Raw genomic sequence first — 23,950 nt, forward strand, 5'->3', positions numbered from 1 at the left:
TCATTTAGAGAACAATTTCCAAGGGCTAGTTGGGATTAGAGTTGTTCTTCTTGGTCCAGTGAGGGATTAATTTTCCTCAGTTATAAAGAAAAGTGTTCTGACAAATTAGTGCTTTCCTGAAATGGAAGAATATACCTTGAGAGCTGTCCATCATTGCACATCTTCTAACAATGACTGAATTTCCCAAAATACTAAAGAGGAGAGTGTTAGACCAGATATCTTAGAGGTGCTTCCACATGAACCTAAAACTCTAGGGTTGCCATATTCTGTTGGGAGACTTTAGGATTCTGAATTTCAAAGGTTCCATGCCATCTGCTGGCATCTTAACAGCACTGCATAGTTTATTGAAATTCTAAATGTATTCTAGAGTTTGTGACTAACATGATAATAATTCTAATGTGAGCAAAGCCTGCTTCCCTCATCTCATCAATGCCCCTTGGCTGATTCTTACGGTTCTGCTGCCTGAGGAAGAACATCATAGCATGCTAGCCTAGAGGATTCCCTCTGATTCTCAACCCAAATCTCCTCTTATCAAGGACTTGGAGGGTCTATCAGACCCCAAAGGACAGATGGGATCCCAAAGGGATTTCTTTGTGAAGTGGAAGATTGGATGTGATTTATACCCAAGATGCCTTTTAACCCTAAAAGACTGTAAGTGGACTCAATGGCCAGAGAAGGCCTCTTCTAGGGCCAATTGTCTGGTCCAAGAAAGGAATCACAGAATTACAGAACTTGAGAGTTGGGAGGGACTCCGGTGATCATCTAGTCCAATCCATTCCCATGTTCAGCATATTGTCATTCTGGGACAGCATCAGGTCTCGAGTCAGGAAGACTCATATTCCTGAGTTCAAATCTGGTCTCAGATGCTCACTAGCCATGGGACCCTGGGTAAGTCACTTAATATTGTTTGTCTTTTTTCTCATCTGTTAAATGAGTTGAAGAAGGAAATAGCAAACCACTCCAGTATTTCTGCCAACAAAATCCCCAAAATCCCAGAAAGAATTGGACACAATTGAACAGTGATCATCCAGCTTCTTCCTGAATATCTCCAAGGTGGGGGGTTGTCCACTGCCTCTCAAGAGAGATTTTTCTACTTTCGATCAGCTTTCATTCTTAGGGAGTCTTTCCTGAAATTAAGACTCAACTAGCTTCTTTGGGATTCCCATCGCTCCTGGGTTTTTCCTTCAGAGACAATCATAGCAAATCTAATCTATCCTAACTCACATCCTCAAAGAGTGTTATGCTATCTCCTCCCTCACCTTCCCTTCTTCAAGCCCAGATCTCTTCTTTGATCCTCATATGATGTAGACCCTTCCCTATCCTGGCTGTCCTCTCTGAGTATTCACTAACTCAGCCATATCTTTCTTAAAAATGGCACCCAGATAAGACACTTGATGAGATCTGATGAAGGCAAAAAACAATAGGATGATTGGCACACTGTTCTTAGAAACTTTACCTTTCTGAATGTGGTCCAAGATTGCCTTCACCTAGATCTCAAAGTTTTTGACAAAGTGTCAAGCCCAGTGATTTTCTGTTTAAATGACCATATCACCAAAGAGCCTAATAAATTCCATAGTTTGTCTTGGGAGGGGTGAGAGGGACCCTGAAATAAATCCTACCTGGTTGAGGACATTTCCCAGGTCACTTACCTACTCACTGAGGCTTATAAAATACAAGGAGCATCCCAACCATTCAGTCCCTGTTTAATTGACTCATCTCTGCAATTTTCCCTTTCCCAACAGCAAGAGGGCATGGTAGAACCCTCCAGGGACTATTTATGGAATATTCTTGATTCCAGGAAACGCTATATACATCAGTCATAAAGTGAAGTAAAGTGATCACAAGAATGAATGAAAGAAAGTAATAACAATGCACAAATCTTTGTAATAAATGCTGTACATACAATCTGAAAAGACAGACAATTGTTGCCCCCAAAGAACTCATGTTCTAATGGAGGAGACAACATATACAGGAGACTTTGACTGAAGGACAGATGGAAAGGCTGAATTGTCCCCAGAGGAGAACAGCAAGACAGATAATAATATTATTATCCTGATGGCAATCACAGAGCAAGTGAGAGGAATAAGAAGTGATGCTTCTTATTCCACCCTGTGTTCTCTTCCCACTCTTTCCTTGCTTGCCTAAGGGGTTTGTACCCATAGAGAAATCTAAGGAAATCTGCCACAGATAAATGTATGTCTTCTGTAATGCTGGCAGAAAACTAGAGACATCCCATCAACAAACACTGGCAGGAAATGGAAGCATCCCATCAATTATGCATGCTTGAATATTAACATCCATAAAAATTCATATTAACATCTATATAATTTAGTAGCATTTTCATTTTGAATTTTGACATGATGTATTCTCATTTATCTGACCACAAACATACACATACACAATGTTAGAGCCAGAAGGGACAATAGAAATTATAGAATTCAAGTCCATTATTTTATCAAGGAGCAAATTTGAGATCAGAGAAAGGAAGTCCCTTTCCCCAGGTCACACAACTAATGAATTGGTTGCCACAGAATTTGAACCCCAAAGTCTTTAGACCTGAGTTAGTGTAATTCAAATATACACTCATATATGTGTGTGTAGAGAGATAAATATTTATATAAATGTGTATATGTATATGTGTATGGATATATATGCATGTATGTTATTGGTATGTAATGGTTGTCCTTCATTCTTGAAGAAGACCATGACGCCAGGAGGTGATACCGTGACAAGCACATGAATTGCATTTGAGTGAGGGGGTGCTCTGCAAAGTTACCAGCCTCACTTTCCTCCAAAGCCATCTGGGTCCAGTGGCCAGATAGGAATCAGAATGACTGGAGATGACTCTGGATGAGAGGCAATCAGGGTTAATTAAGTGACTTATCCAAGATCACACAGCTAGAAAATATCTAAGGCTGGATTTGAACTGCCATCCTATTGACTTCAGGGTCAGTGCTCTATCCACTGTACCATCTAGCTGCCCAAGGTTTGGATAGCACTGTTCAGTAGAGATTACAAGAGATGAAAAACCCTACCCCATTCTCTGGAACTTCCTAGTCTAATTGGAAAATTACAGAATTGCAGAGTTGGAAGGGATGTCAAAGGCCATTGACACCAATTCATAAATGAGAAGACAATCCTTCCCCCCAGCCTCCAGCATATTCAAATAGTCACTAAAACATTGTTAAAGACTTCTAGTGAAAGACCAAAGAGACTTGCCCAGCTACAGTGGTTTTTGGAGTGGGGAGAGGGTATTTTAAATAGGAAAAAATATGAAAGAATTTACAGTTTTCAAATCATTTTCACAACACTCATAGAATTTCAAATTAAAAGGAATTTCAGAGGTCATCTAGCCCAACATTCATCTGAATAAGAAATTTTTCTAATAGAGGCAGCTGGTGGTTCAGAGGATAGAGGACTACGATTGGATTCAGGAAGACATAAGAACAAATATGGCCTCAAATGCTAGTCACATGACCCCACACAGGTCACTTAATCTCTTTTTGCCTCAGTTTCCTCAACTGTGAGATGAAGACACCAATAGCACCTACCTCCCAGAGTAGTTGTGAGGATCAAAAGAAGCAATATTTTTAAGGCACATAAGACAGTGACTGGTACATAGATGCTTATTTCTTTCTCTTCCACCTACCAAATACATCATTTCATTCATTCTACATAACCCCACTGTTGGAAAGGAAAGAAAAATAATATTTTCTTTGTGGTCCACAGACATGAAATACTTGGTCCAAAGTCATACAGTCTGAATATATTGGAACCAGGACAGAAACTCAAATTTCCTATTAACAAACCTCATGCTCTGTCTGCCACAGTTCAGTTCAATTCAATAAGCTATTAAGGATTTACTAAATACCAATATCCTTTCTAAATATAGAGGAAGCAAAGGGAGGAAATGAAATAAACCTTCCCTGACCTCCTGGCAGTTCCTCTATCAAGAAGATCCTCTCTCCCAATGCAACCCATCTCCCAACAACAGATGTTTTCACTCTGTCCACCATATATCTGGATCTCCTCTTTGTCTCTCTGTGTCTCTGTCTCTATGGACAAAACACAGGTCTTGGAATTGGGAGGATGGAAATTTGAATCCAGACTCACACTTGACATTTACTAACTGTGTGATCTTGAGCAAGTCATTTAACCCTGATTGCCTCACGTCCAGGATCATCTCTAGTCCTCCTGATTCATATTTAACCACTAGACCCAGATGACTCTGGAGGAGCATGCATGGTTGGTGTCTTAGCACAGCTCTCCCCACCCCCCCCCCATACTCAAATCTAATTCAGGTGCTTGTCAAGGCATCACCTTCCTGATGTCATGGTCTTCCTCAAGAAAGAACAAACATCATCATCATCATCATCATCATCATCATCATCTCTCTGTGTCTATTTCTGTTCTCCATTCATCTCTCTCTGTCTCTCTATCTCTGTCCCTGTCTCTATCTCTCCTCTTTCTCCTTCTCCCTCCCTCTCTGTCCCTCTGTCTCTCTGTCTCAGTCTCTATCTCTCTCTGTCTCTCTGTCTCTCTCTCTCTCTCTCTGTCTCTGTCTCTCCTCCACTCTTGTTTTCTCCTCTCACCTCCATCTCCTTGCTTTCCAACTTTCCTCTAACCTTTAATTCAAATCCTACCTTCTGCAAGAAGGTAACACTAGGGGGCAGCTAGGTGGCTCAGTGGATAAAGCATCAGCCTTGGAGTCAGGAGAACCAGGGTTCGAATCCTGTCTCAGACACTTAATAATTACCTAGCTGTGTGGCCTTGGGCAAGCCACAACCCCATTTGCCTTGCAAAAGAAAATCTAAAAAAAAAGGTAATACTATTGGCTTTTTTCTTATTAAAGAAGACCAAAATGGCATCACTATATTTGAGGCAAAAACCACTTTAGCTGGGCAAATCTCTTTGGTCTTTCACTAGAAGTCATTAAACAATGTTGTAGTGACTATTTGAATGTGTTGGAGGGATGAAAGGATTGTTTTTCTCATTTTTGAATTGATGTCAATGGTCTTTGACATCCCTTCCAACTCTGCAATTCTGTAATTTTCCAGGTAGACTAGGAAGTTCCAGAGAATGGGGTGGGGTTTTTCCCATCTCTTTTGTAATCTCTACTGAACAGTGCTATCCAAACCTTGGGCAACTAGATGGTACAGTGGATAGAGCACTGACCTTGATTCTGTATGTATAGCTATTTGCTTATATATTGTCTCCTCCATTCCACTATGAGCTCCTTGAATTCAGGAACTGGTGTTTGTCTTTCTTAGTATTCACCAGCACTTAGCACAACATTTGGTAAACATTGGGTGCTTAATAAGTGTTAGTTGCTTTGGCATTTTACTAGAGGGATACAATATGTACCCAAGTGAATAAATACTAGGTATATCCAAAATAACACAAACTAATCAAGATGTGGAAAGAGTAGTTACTGTCTGTGAGTCTCAAGAAAGGCCTCGACTAGGAAATGGCATATTAGCCTTGCTTTGAAGAAAGATAGTACATTCCAGGCAGAGAATGAACTGTACAAAGGCATGGAGGGGGGAGATGGGAAACTAAATTGTTCCTCTCTTCAGAGACCTTCAGTAGCTGGGAGAGATCAGCATTACCTGTTACATGTCTGTATTTCTACCTAGGGTTTTGATTATTTTAAGGTGAATTTATTCCCATACTATAGAATTTGTTATGTGACCCTAGGCAAGTCACTTAACCCTGTTTGCCTCAGTTCCTTATCTATAAAAGAAAAATGATCTGGAGAAGAAAATGGCAAACCACTACAGTGTCTTTTTCAAGGAAATCCCAAATGGAGTCATAAAAAATCAGTTGTTTCTTTATTATCAAAAAAGACCAAAATGACATTACCACGTTTGAGACAAATCACAGTGTGAACAACTGTGGTTGATCATCTAATATGAGTTTGGATGTTCTACCACAGGTTGGGCACAAATAGTCCATGGGAAAATCTGAGGTGGATTTTCTAAACTTTTGTATGTCATGTTTTCTTTGAGCTACTTCAGTTCTTCCTTCCTCATAGAGTACAACACCCTCTTTGATGAGGGCTATGTGACCATGCTAAATGACCTTGGACCAGTGATTCCCATGCTGTACAATCAATTACACAGTTCTTGAGAAAGACCTTCAAGGTGTTCCATTATCACTTCTTCTGACTCCCTTATAGAACCGGATTAAAACTTGAAACAATTGGGGGCGGCTAGGTGGTGCAGTGGATAGAGCACCAGCCCTGGAGTCAGGAGGACCTGGGTTCAAATGCGGCTTCAGACACTTAATAATGACCTAGCTGTGTGGCCTTGGGCAAGCCACTTAACCCCATTTGCCTTGCAAAAACCTAAAAAAGAAAACTTGAAACAAACCACAAAATGGAAATTTGTTAGAATGTAAGTTCCTTGAAGACAGGAGCTATTCCATTTTTCCCTCTGTATCCCCCATGCCTACAGGAGTTCTTGGCATACAGTAGATACTTCATAAAAGCTTTTTGAGTAACTGAATGGTTGGGTTAATACTGAGATTTAATATCTAAAGTTTGGACTAACAGAGATCATGTACTGGTTTGAAACTCAATCATCCTTGTGCAGAGGGGTCTTTGTTAGCTATCAAGTTTTGTTTTTATCTATTATTAACATGAAACATTTGGAATGAGACTTCCCTATATATGTGTGCCAACTCTGGCCTTTAATAAAAGCTCAATCACTCTTTGTGCAAAGGGGTTTTTATTAGCTATTAGATTTTGTTACTATTTTCAAATTAGCATTAACATGAAACATTTGAAGTGAGGCTCCCCTATATATGAGTTTCTGATCTAACCTTTAACAGCTATGTGACCTTGGGTAAGTCACTTCCTCTTTCTGAGTCTCTTTTTCTCATCTGGAAAACATGGATAAAAAGCAATCAATAACAACCATTTATACTTGCTTCTTCACAAGGCTACTCCAAAGAAAGTATGTCATTAATTTTTCCTTCCCTCCAACTCCTCCCCATCCCATTTAGAAGACAAGCAGTGTTACTCATTATGTATGTGAAGTCATGCAGACATAGTTTAAAGAAAGTATTTCATAAATTATGTAGAAATGGGAACTATGGTGTTACCACCCCTGAAAGCTTCTTCCTCTAACCTTGGGTCTTCTATCAGGACTAATGGCCACTAGCCACTCTTGACTAATTACCAAAAGTTGGGCATACCTCAGAATGACACACCCCTGAGTCCCCGAAGCCTGTTTCTACAACATTACCTAATAAACTATTGCATTTGCTTTCATTACAGCTGAAGAGACACTTGCATGTGATAATCCGGGGTTACCTGAAAATGGGTACCAGATATTATACAAGCGGCTCTACCTGCCAGGTGAATCCCTCACATTCATGTGCTACGAAGGTTTCGAACTGATGGGAGAAGTGACTATCAAATGCATCTTGGGTCAGCCTTCCCACTGGAGTGGACCGCTACCTGTCTGTAAAGGTAAAACACCATCCTTCATTCATCACGGCCACATTGAAAGGACACTCACACATGAAAAAAGACATGTACTTTTCAGCTTCCTCAGACAATTAAAGTTATGATTTTTATCTCTAAATGTCAAAGCTGGAAAGTAATCTTGAATGAATGAATAAAATAAAAAAAACATTAATTAATGCTTGGCATATACCAAGCACAGTATTAACCTGCCAATCATACACAGTAATAGCTTAATAAATGCTTTTTAATAGACTAATGAACTAATTATTGAGCTATAAATACAAAAGTGGGACTATTTGAACTTCAAAGGTCTGTGTTAGGAGAAGAGAACACATATGAGCGAGGGTGGCCAGAGAAGAACTTTGGTTTGGGGAGTCTAAAAACTGGTGGCTATTAAAATAAAGTGGTATGTTACCACACCCTTTTCCAGATACCATGATAGCTGATTTAATGGTAATTAATTTAATTACAATTTTAAGAGCAGAGATGAGAGTGTTGAGGATGGGCAAGGATAACGTGCACAATCAGGGCAGTCCCAGCTAGTTCAGAGGTGAGCAATAGAACACAGAACACATAGTAGGCCAGCAGATTGATACCTTAGAACAGAGAACACAAAATTTTTAAAGTCAATTGAGGCTTGGAACTTAGAATGTCATCAAGTGATTTTCGAAACCATCTACTCTAAACTCCTGATTTTACAGAGGAGGAAACTAAAGCCAAGAAACAGAAAATTATTTCCCTGGAATTGCATGGTGAATCAGTGGCAGAATTAGAGGCTTAAATTCAGATTTTCTTGGATTCTGTACCCAAGACACTCCCCACCCAATGCCACTTCTTCATGATAGAACTCTGAATTGATTCTAAAAAGGCAGGACATCCTTTGGTGTAATTCATAATGTCTTCAATTTAGAGCAGGAAGGAATCCCAGAGGCCCTCTAATCCAACCCCCTCATTTTACAGATGAAAAAACTGAGGCCCATGGAGATTAAGTAATATGCCCAAGGTCATTTAAGAAGCAGGATTTAAAATTGGGTCCTCCTGACTCCAGAGCTGGAAGAATGTTTCTGGTTTACCACATAATAGCTCCTTGTGTAAAACATACACAAATATGAAACAGTTTGTACAGATGTAGTAGTCAGCTACAGGTGTGATGCAGCTGAAGAGGTGTTGGACAAGTCCCCTCCAATCTCCATACTTGAAAGAAAATATTTACTCATTTACTCATTTTACCTATTGATTCTTGGAATTACACGATTAAAACTCATTCAAGTGACCGTAAAAAGCAAGCATCCCCAGGAAAGATAACAAAGGCATACTTATCCAGTCATCTATGATTGTTGATTTTTTAATCTTATCTGTCTTTCATAAAAGCAAGTGGTGGTAGAAAAATTCATAAATAGTAGACTGAGGAACCTGGCAGACTTTGTTGAAGAAGACCTAGCCATAATGTATGTGTTTCTTCTTAATTATTTGATTCTGGGTAAAAAGAGTTGAGTTTCAAAAACAAAAGTAACTCATATCCTCTATACTATTACAAATTATCCTAAAAGAACCTTTGTTTTTTAATGAATATAAAATATGATTCTTCTTATGTGTTCATATATAATTTTATAGAAAAAGCATCACACTGTAGCAAAGTCTGTCATTCCTACACTATTATGATGTGTCGTATGAGGACTTTTATAAGAAGCACCATCTCTAATCTTTGCTATTCTAAAGTATCTATTAGCTCCCATGGTGTTCCTAAGATATGTAGTGATTTATTAATACAAATTATTCTCCTGTATCATTACAAAACTAGTTCTAACACAAATCTTTTGTTACAAGATCTTCTAAAATTACTCAATGATTACTGAGCTTCGCAACCCTATCAGAACCTTATTTAGAGCCCAGGGGGTGGTTACGTGGTGCAGTGGATACAGCACCAGCCCTGGAGTCAGGAGGACCTGAGTTCAAATCCAGACTCAGACACTTAATAATTATCTAGCTGTGTGGCCTTGGGCAAGCTACTTAATTCCATTTGCCTTGCAAAAAAAACCCTAGAACCCAGTCTTCTTAGAAAATGTTCTATCATTCACATAGGGTTACATGTATGCTAGAATCTTAGGATGAATCCTATAACTCCTCTACTTAGAGGGTAAATAGATTTTAATATTAGAAGAAAAAATAGATATTTTCTGGATACATGGACACTACAAAAGAGACTATTGGATCTGACCTTTTCATTGATTCATGGGTCTTGAACTGTTAGAGCTAAAAGGGATTTTTGAATCATCCAGTACAATGAAAAGAATTGACCCTTCCAAGGTCACTTAAACAGCCAAACTGACACAATCTCAAATTCATATCCCAAAATCTCTCCACTCCATCAAACTTCAAAATGAGTCAGAGTCTGCTTTAGAATCATGTAATACAATGAACTTTCTTTGGTCTCTGACCACTAATCCATAGGTCTCCATAGGATGGCATCTGATCTCCTAGGTAACTTTTCCTGTGATTTTTGCATCCTGACAAATATTTATTTCCATCATAGTGATTTTGGAAATAGACTGATTAAGTCTCTGTCCACTTCTTGGCAATTACTGTGAACTGAGGAGGGGGATTGGTGACAGAATTAAAGATTCACAAGAAAATTGGTGCCCTCACTTTGTCTCTCTGTTCTCTGAAAATGGGTGAATAAAAATAGTTTTCCAATAAATGCACTAAAAATTAAAAAAAATTAGGCAAGAAGGTATAATAAGAAAAGACCAGTCTACATGCTTCTGCAGCAGAGAAGCACTTGCCAAGATTCAAAGGTTTTGCATATCGCTACATAATATTGGCTTCTTATTACATAAGACAGTGGACAATAAGTGATTCGAATTCCTCTCATAAATAGCTCATCTCCCTAGTGCAAGCCAGTCACACTCAGCTTCAATTCTATTTAGAGAACATACATTAAAAATCTTCTGCATATAGGGCAGCTAGGTGGCACAGTGGATAGAGCACCGGCCCTAGAATCAGGAGTACCTGAGTTCAAATCTGGCCTCAGACACTTAATAATGACCTATCTGTGTGGCCTTGGGCAAGTCACTTAACCCCATTGCCTTGCAGAAACTTAAAAAAAACTGGCCTCAGACATTTAATAATTGCTTAGTTGTGTGATCTTGTGCAAGTCACTTAACCCCATTGCCTTAAGTAAATAAGATATTTAACAATATTCTAGGTGTAGGGCTCTTTGCTTAGTTCTGGGGGACAGGGAGAAGATGAAAAGATGAATAGGTCCTGAGCCTGAAACTTGAGATGATTTCTACTTACCTGAATATAAGCCACCCTTCAAAGTCAATTTTCTTTTGAAGAAGGAAAGAAAAAAAGGAGGGAAGAGATAAGAGGAGAAAAGAGAAGACAGAAGTGGAGATGAGGGAACAGGAAAAAAGGAAAGAGGAAAAGAGCAGCAAGAAGAAGGGAAAGGAGGAAAAGACAGGAGAGGAGAAAAGAGGGAAGGTAGAAGAGAAAAGAGGAGGAAAGGGGAAGAGAAGAAAAAAGGGAAGAGGAGAAGAGAGATGAGAGGAGAGAAGGAAAGGAGATGAAAGAAGAAAAGGAAAGGAGAAGCATGGGGTGGAAAGGAAGGTGGTGGGCTGTAAGGAGAGGCAATAAGAGGAGGGGAGAGAAGAGGAAGAAAGGAAAGAAGATGAATAAAAGAAAAATAAAGCCCATTCTGTGAAATCACCAATCTATTTGAGTATATATTTATATATATATGCTTGTAAGAACTATGCTTAAGGGCAGCTAGGTGGCGCAGTGGATAGAGCACCAGCCCTGGAGCCAGGAGTACCTGAGTTCAGATCCGACCTCAGACACTTAATAATGACCTGGCTGTGTGGCCTCGGGCAAGCCACTTAACCCCATTGCCTTGCAAAAAAACAAAAAATAAATAAATATTTTTTTTAGAAAAGAACTATGCTTAAGCACCTCCTTACCTGATCATTTAAGCCTATGTAGATAGAATTTTCAAATGTGTCCATACTCATAACATGCCTGTATATAATGTGTATGATATAGATATATATATATATACATATATGTATATATATATATATGTATACATATGTCTGTATGTGGGGAAAGAGAGTTTGCATCCAAGGTTCCCATTTGTAAACCTACACATGTTCAGCCATTTAGTCTTAGAGTTCTCAGACACTTACAGTGTTCACTATTTTCCAATTTCACATAACTAGTATTTGCCCAAGGGCAGGGTTTGAAGGTGATTTTATACTCTACTATGTGTGAATGTATGTAAGTGTAATTATGTATGTATTTATGTATGTGTATCTATGTACATGTTGATAGAATGTTTAGCATGCTATTAAGGATAGAACTACTGCTGTAAGATGCTACTGTGTATATGTTGTATGTGTGTTTATATATGTATCTGTATGTGTGTAATACATACACATACATAGACATGCATTAATTAAGGACTGAACCTTTTATTTCATTGATAGAAGGAACTACTAAGAAGGAACCTCTACTACCATCTATCTATCAGGCTAAAATACAATGTAGTCTCTAATTGTTTAGCCCCTTATAGGGTGTGTTGGACTGAGGATTTGCTTTTGGTTAGCCCAGAAGACTTTTGGGTCCTTTCCAGTTCAAATTCTGAGAGTCTAAAGTCACTGAATCCTTAAGAGAACATGAAGGTAGCTTAAGGTCCATAGCAGAGACATTATTGTATAAAGGGGAGGAGGGGAAGAAGAGATAAGGGGGAGAGGGAGGGAGGGGGAGAGAGAGAGAGAGAGAGAGAGAGAGAGAGAGAGAGAGAGAGAGAGAGAGAGAGAGAGAGAGAGAGAGAGGCTTAAATCATGAAAACTTGAATTTAGATCTGCCCCTCTGACACATTACTGTTATAGGACATGAGGCAAATCATTTAAACCCTCATTGTCCTTAGATTTCTAGCTCCAAAAGAGACTAACAGGCAGAGTGCCCAGGAAGCTTGTCTTCTTGTTCAGAGTGCTAGTTTCCCCTCCTTTCTTCTCCCTTCTTCTCCTCACCTCTCCTCATCTTCTCTCTCCTCTTCTTCCCCCTTCCCTCCTCTTCTCCTCTTCTCTCCTCTGCTCCCCTTCCCTCTTCTTTTCCCACTTCTCGTCTCTCCCCTACTCATCTTCTCTCCTCTTCCCTCTTCTCTACTTCCCTCCCCTCCCCTCCTCATCTCCTCCTTTTTCTGCTCTTTCCCTTCCTCCCCTCCCTTTCACATCTCCTCTCCTCCGCCCTCGTTTTCTCTGTTTCCCTCTTCTCCTCTTCCTCTTCTCTCTTCCCTTCCCTTCATCTCTCTTCCCTCTTCTCCCATGTTCCCCTACCCTCCTCATTTCTTCTCTTTTCTCCTTTTCTCCTCTCCCCCCCTTCTCCTCTCCCCCTCATTTTTCCTCCTCTCCTGCTCATCTTCCCTCCTTTCCCCTCCTCTCCTCTCCTCCCTTCCTCTTCTCCTCTTCCTTTTTCTCTCTTCTCTTCTCCTCCCCTTCCCTTCCCTTCCTCTCCTCTTTTCTCCTTTCCCTTTCAAACTTACCTTGAACTCTTTGAAACTACATGACTGTCCCCTCCCTCAGTCTCAAGCAACTTCCTAGACCTTGTCCTAGATGATTTGGTGACATTCCCTCTGCTGGCAAAATTACCAATTTGCACTTGGTCTTTCAGTGATGCTTCCTACCCTGAACGGAACACAAAAATAAGAATCAGTACCTTCCGTCAAGGAGCATGTGTCTATTTGGGGAGGGAGGAAGTAGGACATATATCATAGAAGCTGATCGATAAATACAAATAATTTGAGGAGGCAAAGAACACTGATAATTAAGGGAAATCAAAACATTTCCTGGAGGAAGTGGCACCTTGATAAGTGTTAAAGAAAGAAAATCAATTGTTGAGCACTTATTAAACAAAGAAAATAGTGCTGGGAATAAAAAAGACAAAAAGAAAAAATGCAATTCCCTCCCCTCAAAAAGCTTACCTTCTATTGAGAGTAATAACTTATACATAGCTAAGTCTGTATAAAATCCATGCAGAGATGATGCAAGGTAATTTTGAGGGAGGTGATACTAATGGAGATGAGAAGGAAGGATTATTACTTGGATGAATGCATCATGACGGGAGCTATAGAGCACCGGCCCTGGAGCCAGGAGGACCTGAGTTCAAATCTGAACTCAGACACTTAATAATTACCTACCTGTGTAATCTTGAGCAAGTAACTTAACTCCAATGCCTTGTAAAAAAAATGAAAAACAAATAAGACAAAAGAATATCCAGTAAGAAAATTTGGCTGTAAAAAGAATTGAAATAAAGTTGGGATGGAAAATCAGAGACAAACCATAAAAAGCCTTAAGCCCCAGGTTGAGGAATTTGTATTTCATCCTAGAGGTAATAGGGAGCCCCTGAGGATTATTGAATAGGAGAGCGACCTGGTCAGGCTTGCATCTTAGGAAGATTGTTTTGGTGATTTGGGGAAATTTCCTTTTATTGAAAAATGGAGGAGGAAAATGATTTCCTTTGATAGAAAGATTTCGAGTCTTTGCTACCATGGGGCACATTGTATTTGGATCAAATACCCACACAAATCCAACAGCAAAATGCCTGGCTCTCTGCAGGTGCCCAATAGGAAGGGTTTTGACTGCCATTTTCTTTTCATGTTTCATGGGTCTAGGATGAATGCATTTTCCAGGTCCCAATATTTTCCACTTTCTCTTTCAGTTAATCAAGACAGCTTCGAACATGCTTTAGAAGGTGAGTTGCACAATGACAAATTCCACCAACACAACAGAACAATGGGAGAGATGGGGCAGGTCATTGCCAATCTTTATCAAACTTATCAGCAAAGCCCATTTTCATCTCTTGCCAACGGCTGCATGGGAAGCTCCATTGTGAAAAATAATTAGATATTCATTTCAAATGCCTAAATACACCAGGATAGTGGTTGGCACCAATTCCCTGGACAGAAAGATATAAAAGAAGCTGACATTTCATGGCAGAGAAGCAGTTTATTCAAATAATCCAGTTGTTAGATTTTTCAACCAATTAAGCAGTTTGCCTCATCTCTTCAGAGACTGCATTAAGCTTTTTGATGATAAGGAACACACCTGGAAGTGGGGACTGGGTTAAGCCAATTCCATCTGATATAATTGCTGGTATTTTTATATGGGCTCAGGGACAGGGCAGTCATAAAGGAGGGAGGGAAGACAGTAGCAAGAGCACAGTGCCTTACTACATTTGAGGAATTGAAAGTAGTTGCTCTTATGGGAAAGCCATATCATGAAGTTGAAAGGCTAATAAATTGGATAGATTGAATCTAGAGTGACAGAACCTTTGTCCAATCCATGTTCTTGCTATATGCTCTTGGTCACAAAAGCCTCACTTTCTTAGTCTGTAAGGGATTGAATTACAATTCTCCTTTTCTGTACCTTGGGGGGGGGGGGAGCAAGCAATGAACTATGGGAATTTCTGACATACCTTAGCTGCTTGGTAACATTTATCTACTTGGAAGTCACAAAGGCATTTGGGACATTTATCATGAATACTTGATAGAAAGTTTCTTTCTAAATGATTCTTTTCAAGCCATCTCTCTATCCTGTTTCTGCTCTTATTACACAGAAATAATACCACAATGGGGTCCTTGAAGCCATGCAAGGGCCAAATTCTGGTTTTGTCAGTCGTAGGAAGTGGATCACAAAGGTGACCTTCAGTGTCTCCAATACCTGGAAATACAAAAGATGAAAAATGAACCCATTCAGCCCATAAATCTCCCTGCCTGAAGCCATAACTAAGATGAAACAGTCAGAGCTTTGTCCCAAGGCAAAAAACCAAGCACATAAAAATATATTTACTAGCCTTTCATAGCATAAAACAGGCAAAGTTAGTACCCAGAAAGCAAGAATTTAAACAAGGTGGCTGGAGTGAGATCTTTTGCCATCTCTTCACTCTTCATCCCACTCCAACACAGTGTAATATCTTTGTGCTAGAGTCCTAGTATGTCTCTCTCTCTCTCTCTCTCTCTCTCTCTCTCTCTTTCTCTCTCTCCCTACCATGGAATAGCATTCTCTCCTCCATTGAGGTGAAGCTATCTGAACTGATTTTGAACCCCAAACTCTCAGTTATGACACTGACCCCCATCTAGCAGTCTCTTCCCCCTTCACTAAGACAAAATCCCTTTCCTTACACTCACCTTAAAGAGGCATCGCTGTACAGTACAAAAGATGTTTTATTTTGAGTCAGAGAACTATAGTTCAAATATCTAAATACTATCCCTTATTTTTGATTTTGAATCATTCAGTGATGTCCAACTCTGCATGATCCCATGAACTTGTCCATAGGATTTTCTAGGCAAGAATGCTGGAGTGGCTTGCCATTTCCTTCTCTAGTGCATTCCCATTTTACATATGAGGAACTGAGGCAAATAAGAGGTATGTGATTTGCCAGGTTCACCCAACTAGTAAGTTTCTGAATCTGAATTTGAACTCAGATCTTCCTGGCTCTTGGTCCAGTGCTCAATCCACCGAACCGCCTAGCTTCCCCCAAACATCATCCTGACAACTCGCTAACTAACTCTGTGACCTTGGATAAATCATTCCATCTTTCTGAGCTTCAACTTCCTGTAAAATGAGAAGGCTGGGCTAGACGACCTCCACCATTCCTCCTAGCTCTTGATTTATTTGCCTATGACTTCTTTCTGATTTCATAATCTTAGAGGTCTATGACACTTTAAAAATGATTGGAAACAGAGGTCACTTGATGAAACATGATTTGCCCAAGGATACCCTGAATGTCTGTGGCAAAACTAAGGGTAGAACCTGACCTTCTCAAGGCCTGTGCTTTTCTGCTGTCAGATTCATTCTATATATGCTTATGATTATTTTAACCCACATTACTCCTCTGGAATGTCTCATCTTCCTCCTTCACACTTTCATGTTGCTTTAAAATATCTAGGTCTTTCTGCTTCAGGGGCAGTATTGATTGCCTTAGTTTTTTAGAGGCCCTAGGATGGGGAGAAGAATCATTAACTAAGTTTTAGAGTTGGAAGGGATCTCAGCAGCCAACTTTACCAGAATGAAACCTCCCTCTAAACAAGAAATCACCCCCAAGCCTTTGGATCAACTTCTCCAGGAAGGTGTTTGTTCAAGGCATATAATATGACTTGAGACGATCCGTTTTGCCTCTTTAAGAATACAGTTACTATTCCTGATATAACTTTCTGGGGTCGAGTCTCCTTTCCTCTCTTCCAACAGCTACCATGATCTAATTGAGTCTTCTTTTCTTCAAGTTAACTCTTCCCAGTCCCTTGTTTTTGTCATGTTTGCAGGGCAGGAATGTCAGGAAGCCAAATGTGAGATCCCTTAAGGATGGAAAATGCTTTTATGCATGTCATAGGAGCATAGAATTACCATTGGAAAGGACTTTCATAGCTGTGAAAGCCACAGTGTGAGAAGGGCACCTATAGAGAGGCTATTCAGAGGAAGGTAATCAGGCTGATAAAATGTACTGAGGACATGTCATAGTAGGATCAATGGAAGGAATTACATGTATTTGTCCAGAGGACAAGGAGACTCAGAGTGGGGAAGGTGAGGAGCATGAATAGATCTCATGTAGAAGTTCTGTATTTGCTCCATTTGGTCCCAGAAGGCAGATCCAGGAGTGACTGGAAGCTTGTGGAAGTTGCTAAGAGGCGAATTAGGCATAAAATCAGGAAAATCTTCTTAATAATTGGCACTGTCAATGTTTTAAAAACCTTGGCACTCTCCAAAAGTAGGATGGTTCACCTCAAGGGCAATGTGTTCCTCTCCGTGTAAGTCTTCAATTGTCATTTGTCAGTCATGATAGAGAAAAAAATAGCCTTTTCCTTTCACGTGTATGTTGGACTAGATGGCCACTGGGCTCTCCCCCCAGTGACCTCTTATTCTGTGAATTCCTTTATTTTATACAAGAAGAACTGAGGCCCATAGAGATCAAATGATTTTCTGAGGATCCCGTTAGGAATAAGTGACTAAGTCAGAATTCAAATCCAGATCTTCTGACTTTGAATCAATTGGATCATTTGAAATGCCTTCTAGAAAGCACTGCTCGAAGTGCTGAGGCCAAAAAAGAAAATAATAATTGACCTCACAAAGTAAGAGGCAAATAACCCATTAGGGAGCAGAAAGGAAAGCAAAGAGAAGGGAAATGAAAAGAAAAGGGAAGGCAAGACAAGGGAAGAGAAGGGAAGACAAAGGAAGGGAAAGGAAGGAAAGGGAAGAGAAGGCAAGGCATGGGAAAGAAATGAGAGAAAAGGAAGACAAGGCAAGGGAAGGGAAGGAAAGGCAAGTGAATGGAAGGAAAGACAAGGCAAGGGAAGGGAAGAGAAGGCAAAGTGAGGCAAGAAAAGGGAAAGGGGAAAAGGGAAAACAAAACCCCTTATAGCACATGGTAGTTGAGCAGGGCTTTGAAGGAATCTAGAGATTCTAGGAAACAAAAACGAGGAGGAGGTACATTCCAGACATTAGGAACAGTCTCAGAAAAGATACAGAGATGGAAAACAGAGTATGCAGAAGGGCAATTTTCCTGGCTCAAATAGTTCATGAAGGGACATAACATAAATTAACTTAGATGAGTAGGTTAGAGTGAATTATGAAAAGCTTGAAATGCCAAATAGAAGAGATTTTATTTTACCTGAGAGGTTAATAGGGAGTCATTGAAATATATTGAGCAGAAGAGTGACATGATCAGACTTATCACAACTCCACAGTGTCTCCCTATGAAACCTCTAAGAAATGAGCTCCTAACAAATGTTGCCTTTTTAGTAGCAGAAGCGGCAGCAGAGACCTCCCTGGAAGGGGGAAACATGGCTTTGGCCATCTTCATTCCAGTACTCATCATTTCCCTACTGTTGGGTGGGGCCTACATCTACATCACCAGGTAAGAGCCAGGCAGCCAAGAGAGCCACACAGAATGGGGAGAATGAGGCAGGGGTGGGTATCCTATTGTCTCTGGTTTCTGATTCTTGTTACTACTGTTGGCCAGTGAAATGATGATGATTAGCTAAGGCAAGAGACACTAGAAGAGATATGGAGGTGTCTATGGGTGTTTGTCAAGTTTGTGAATCATACAATCAATCACCAAGCATTTATTAAACTCTTTCTATGAGTTAGGTACAATGCTAAGTGCTGCAGATGAAAATGCAGCAGTGAGATACACAGCCCTTGCCTTTACATTCTATTAGAGATAACAATACCAATCAGACAACAAGCATTGATATATTTTATAACTTAATTATAATAGTAATAATAGAATGTGCAAAATGCTTTATAAATATATCATCAATAAATATGATAATAATTATATGAATAATGAATATTATAATAATTATAAATATTATATCATCAACATTAGAGGTAAGTGTAGCATTATTCCCTTTTAATAAATGAGGAAACTGAGACCACCACAACTTATGTAGCTTGACCAGAATCATAAAATTCATAAGTATCTGGGGCTGGATTTGAACTCAGATTTTTCTGACTCCAGGTTCAGTGCTCTATTCACTAAGTGATCTTGCTGTCTCTTTAACACTAAGACAAGAGGAGAATCTCAGGGTGGAACTGGAAGATAGATGAGGCACAAGCCAATTGTAAGGACGAGTGATGATCTGTTTGCCAATAATCTTGCCTTAATTCAATCATCTGCAGGTTTTAGTATCATCTACAGGAGTTTTATTAAGCTCCTACTTTGTGCCAACCACTCAGTTCTCATAATTAAAAAACAAAAGCAAAATAATCCTTGTTCTGAAAGGATTGGTTCACATTCTAACTTGGGGGGGGGGGACAATGTGCACAGAGATAAGTACAAAAAAAATTCACACAAGATAGATAAAGGATAATTTGGGGATAAGAAACTCAGGGCAGTGAAGATCAAGAAAGGCATGGGTAGAAGATGATGCTTAAGCTATGCCTTGAAGGACATGAGAGATTCTGAGATCAAGGCAGCAAGCTTGCATTCCTTCAGCCCTGTAACATATTTCCTTGGGAAAGTAACTCTTTTTCTCCTTCATCTTCTCCCCCAGGTGTCGATACTACTCCAACCTGCGCCTGCCTCTAATGTACTCTCATCCATACAGCCAGATCACAGTGGAAACTGAGTTTGACAACCCAATTTATGAAACAGGGGTGAGTTGATCTGTGTTCTCATTCTGGTGCCTTCATTTTCTTGGTGCTACAATGATGGGATAGTGAAAGCTTAACTCTTCATCAAAGGGAAGCAGCCACAGGATGCTCTGCATCCCCCTATCAAGGGCAGGTAATGAGATAGCCATTTTGTTCTTTTGAATCTCCATCAAAAAAGATGTTAGGAGAAGATAAACTCTTGGTCCCTTTTCATCAATAGAGAGTAACTACTTGGTAGGGAAGGCTGACCCTGCAGGCTTCCCAGGAGAGGAGATTAAAATTGGCCAGAACTGTGAGAGTGGTCAACTTTTTTTTTTATTAAGGCCCAAGTCTAGAAAGTGAGTGGGGATAGAAGTCTCTTGGTACTAGACTAAAAAAATAGGAATGGTCCCAATGATATTTCTACTATATTCTATGTATAGTTACATAAAGCTTTATCTCCATTGGGCTGTAAGGAATAGTGAGTAGAGAGCTAATCTTGGGGTCCCAAGAGGGGAAATGATTGGCAGGATCAAAGCCATTATCCATATCTTGATGATGGCAAATGAGGTGATCACTAAGATTCCCCCAGTTCTAAATCCTAGGATGTTCTATTTCAAGAACTAAGAAAATATTCTAGAGCATTCCCAAAAACATCAATAGATACAGTGAAGTATTTTGAACCCATTTTGTACGGGTTTTGTAAAACAGGCATATTTACTGTGAGGGGAAAAAACTGCAAGGGGGAAGGAAGCTAGAAATTGTGGTTTAATAATTTCAAGGGCAGGGGCAGCTAAGTGGCGCAGTGGATAGAGCACCGGCCCTGGAGTCAGGAGGACCTGAGTTCAAATCCGACCTCAGACACTTAATAATGACCTAGCTGTGTGGCCTTGGACAAGCCACTTAACCCCATTGCCTTGCAAAAACCTAAAAAAATGATTTCAAGGGCTGATATATGGAAGATGTATACAACCAAATCAGCCTGGGATCAGAGGGGAAGTCGCCAAGAAGAAAATGGAGGTTTGTTATCAAGAAAAGCTTCCTACCAATGAGAGCTATTGTGAAGGGTAATGGCCTGCCTCTGGATGCGGTTGTGACTCACCCTTTAGAGGAAGAATTCTGAATGGATCTATTTGTAGGGAACATAAGAGTCTTAGAAATCCAGAGATGGAAGCACCCATTGAGGTCATGAGTTACCCAGGGACACACAGATAGTAAGGGAAGCAGAAATTGAACCTAGGCCCCAAGACCATAGATTCAAAGCTGGAAGAGAACTCAAGGGGAAACTACTGTTGCTGCTGTTGTTTTTCAAGAATTCTTCAGAAATGTGTCTCTCCATGACCCCATTTGGGGTCTCATGATAGAGATAGTGGAGCGGTTTGTCATTTCTTACTCCAGCTCATCTTACAGAGGAGGAAGGTGAGGCCAAGAGGGTCAAATGGATTGCCCAAGATCATACAGCTAATAAAGATGAGTCTTCCTGACTCTGGGCCTGGCACTCTATCCATTGCAGTGCCATCTAGCTGCCTAGGGAGGTTACAGATGAGGAAACCGAGATCCAGTATAGTTAAATGATTTGCCTAAAAGTAAAAAGCAGTTTCAGAGGTAGGATAGGAACCAAAATTCTAGGGTCAGGAACTAAGAACTAGAAAGAAACTCGGAGGGAGCTGAGGTCCACTGAGATTAAATCTGAAATCGAGTGATTTGTCCATGGTTACACTGAGAGCAGCAAGTTAGGTAGTGCCATAGAGTGTTGGATCCAGAATCAGGAAGACTCATCTTCCTGTGTTCAAATCTGGCCTCAGACACATCCTAGCTGTGTGACCTTGGACAAATCACTTAACCCTGTCTGCCTCAGTTTCTTTATCTGCAAAATGAGTTGTAAAAGGAAAAAAAAACACTCCAGTGTCTTCACCAAAAAAAGCAAACAAACAAACAACAAAATGAGGTCATGAAGAATCAGACATGATTGAAAGCAAGCATCAACACAAATAACAACAATCCAGTGGGACCCTGAAGAAAAGATTCTCATTCAAGTGTGGGTTGCCGTGGATGACCTCTGAACTCCCTTCCAAGTCAAATTCTGTGACTGTGATATCACTCTCAGGTTACCTTTATTTAATACTTTGCAAATTATATAAAGTTTTCATTCCTCCTTTCATCTAACTCTAAAACAAATAGTAGGCCCACACTGATGTCCACGTTACCACTGAAGAAACTAGGTCAAGGAAATAAAGGAATTTGTTCCAAGGCATGAAGCCAGGATATAGCCAAGCCACTTCTTAAACTTGGGCCCCCAATCCAGTATTCATTTCCCAAAGCACCAAGGCATTCTTTAAATTATGTACCTATATTTTCTTCTCTCTCTCATAGGAAACAAGAGAATATGAAGTTTCAATATAAAGACAGTTCTGCTTGAGATGTGACCTTCAAGATGTGAATGACAATAGGACTTCCTCAGTAACTCATCCAGAGACCACGTGGCATTCGATTGAAACCCTGGCTCTTCCATTGTCTTTCCTTTAGACTCCTTATTGAAGATTTCCTGTTTTCTTCACTGTATTTATTATATTTAAATGGAAATAGGTGTGTGCGGCTGTTTGGGGTGGCTGTCCAGGCCAGTTACTTGGCACAGTTTCAGTCCCAAGGGCAGGTGTGGATGTGTGTTGGGTCATTCAAGTTAAAGGGAGGAAGATGGGCCATGATCTGCTGGTGAAGTCTCTCTGGATGATGGCACATAGAAAAATGGTGCATGTGCAAGGTTTCTGCAATGTCCAGACTTAAGGCCATTAGGAGTGAGACTGTACAGGTTTGGGGGGAAGGGAGGTGTCTCTAGGCAGCCAGATGGCTCAGGCTCCGCAGGACCACAAGGTTTGGCCCTTGGATATAACCCAGGGACTTTGGCCAGTTTGATCTCAAATGTGATGCTGTGCTCTCATGCTCATACTTTAGGTTTTAATGACACTTTGTAGCAGGCTACCGAATCTTCCAGTTCCTACTCATTTCTTACTATTTCCTTCATTCCCTTAAAAAATATTGAAGCAGCAAAAGTTATTGTCCTCACTGTCCAGCCTTTTCTGCTTTATCTCCTCATGCCACTGGCTATTTGTGATGCTTGTTTTCAAGGTCTCTGAAGCCAGAGATATCTTCTCTCTCCAGCTTCATCCTTGACTCAGGAAATTGGCACGAGAGGGTCAGTGACTTCTCTAGATCTCAGCAGGAAGGGGGATGGAGGGAAACCTGACCCCAGATTCCCAAGCTGCCCAAGTGGCTTCTTTCCCTAATGCCTGCTTAGTAATGACAAAAAGAAGTGTGATATTTGTTGTAGCTGCCAGAAAATAGCATGCATTTAAGCAGCAGGATCTTTCCAACCCTACTTGCCCAGGAGCTTTGGGGATGCTTAGCTTTCAATGTCTCATATTTTAAAGACAGTGTCAATCTATGGATTTCAGTAAAGAGGAAGTGTCTTAAGCTGAAAGATTATTTGAATTGTAGCTGACCCCTCCCCACTCCTACCCCATCATATAGTTGCCACTTTGATTCCCTAATAGAGAATTCAATCAACCAATAAACATTTTTATAAAGATTTCTGTGCCAGACACCTAAGAGATAAAAAAAAAAAATAGCTACAAAGAATGAAACAATCCCTGTCCTCGAGAATTTGCATTCCACTGAGGGAAGATAGAATGGATCAATTCATTAACAAACATTTAATAAAGGAGTTACTCCGCCAAATACTGTGAGAAATGCCAGAGATACAGAGATGAATATATAACAGTCCCTGCCCTCAAGAAACTTATAGTCTTTCAGAGGAGACAAAATATAGAAATAGAAGTGGGTGCAAGATACATCCAGGGTAGACAGGAAGTAGCATGAGTGGGAAGACACTAGTCAGAAGAAGCTCCCCCAGGTGATTTTTTGAAAAACCTATTCAGAGGTCTAAAGCTGCATTCCTCATTTCTCTGAAGACCTAAGATAGGGTAGGGCACAGAATTACAAAAAGATGATAGTAAAGGGCAGAATTGAAGCCAGCTTTTGTTCTTTCCCTTATGAGCATGAAGCAGGGGGTGAAAATTTGATCAACCACCAAAGACTCAGGTAAGACTGAGAATGAAATGTGGTATAAGCAACCTGCTAAGTGTCCCCCAGATAAGACACAAAAATCTCCTGGTAGATACTGAGCTACTATAGTTTGGGGACCCCAACAGTCAAGGTGGCAATGAATCTAAATACCGTCTTTCTGCATTTTCTCCTTTTTCCTTCTTAATGCTTCTTGTGTTGATTATTGTCATAGAAGAGGCCCTTGCCATCTATCTGCATTGTCCTCCTCTCCCCTCTTGTATCTCAGGAT

General features: G+C 40.2%; 1 protein-coding gene across 1 annotated transcript in view; it reads left to right on the forward strand.

Annotated features, from left to right (window-relative positions):
* SEZ6L (seizure related 6 homolog like) overlaps positions 1-23,135 on the forward strand; it is a 267,843-nt gene extending 244,708 nt beyond the window's left edge. Inside the window, exons 18-22 of the mRNA XM_074202257.1 lie at positions 7,280-7,474; positions 14,189-14,221; positions 18,265-18,379; positions 19,521-19,623; positions 21,973-23,135. Of these exons, the coding sequence (XP_074058358.1) occupies positions 7,280-7,474; positions 14,189-14,221; positions 18,265-18,379; positions 19,521-19,623; positions 21,973-22,002 (476 nt within the window). The 3' untranslated portion in view covers positions 22,003-23,135. The remainder of the gene's footprint in view (positions 1-7,279; positions 7,475-14,188; positions 14,222-18,264; positions 18,380-19,520; positions 19,624-21,972) is intronic.
* Positions 23,136-23,950: the final 815 nt, after the last annotated feature.

Source organism: Macrotis lagotis, chromosome X (assembly GCF_037893015.1).
Source record: "Macrotis lagotis isolate mMagLag1 chromosome X, bilby.v1.9.chrom.fasta, whole genome shotgun sequence".
Classification (NCBI taxonomy): domain Eukaryota; kingdom Metazoa; phylum Chordata; class Mammalia; order Peramelemorphia; family Peramelidae; genus Macrotis; species Macrotis lagotis.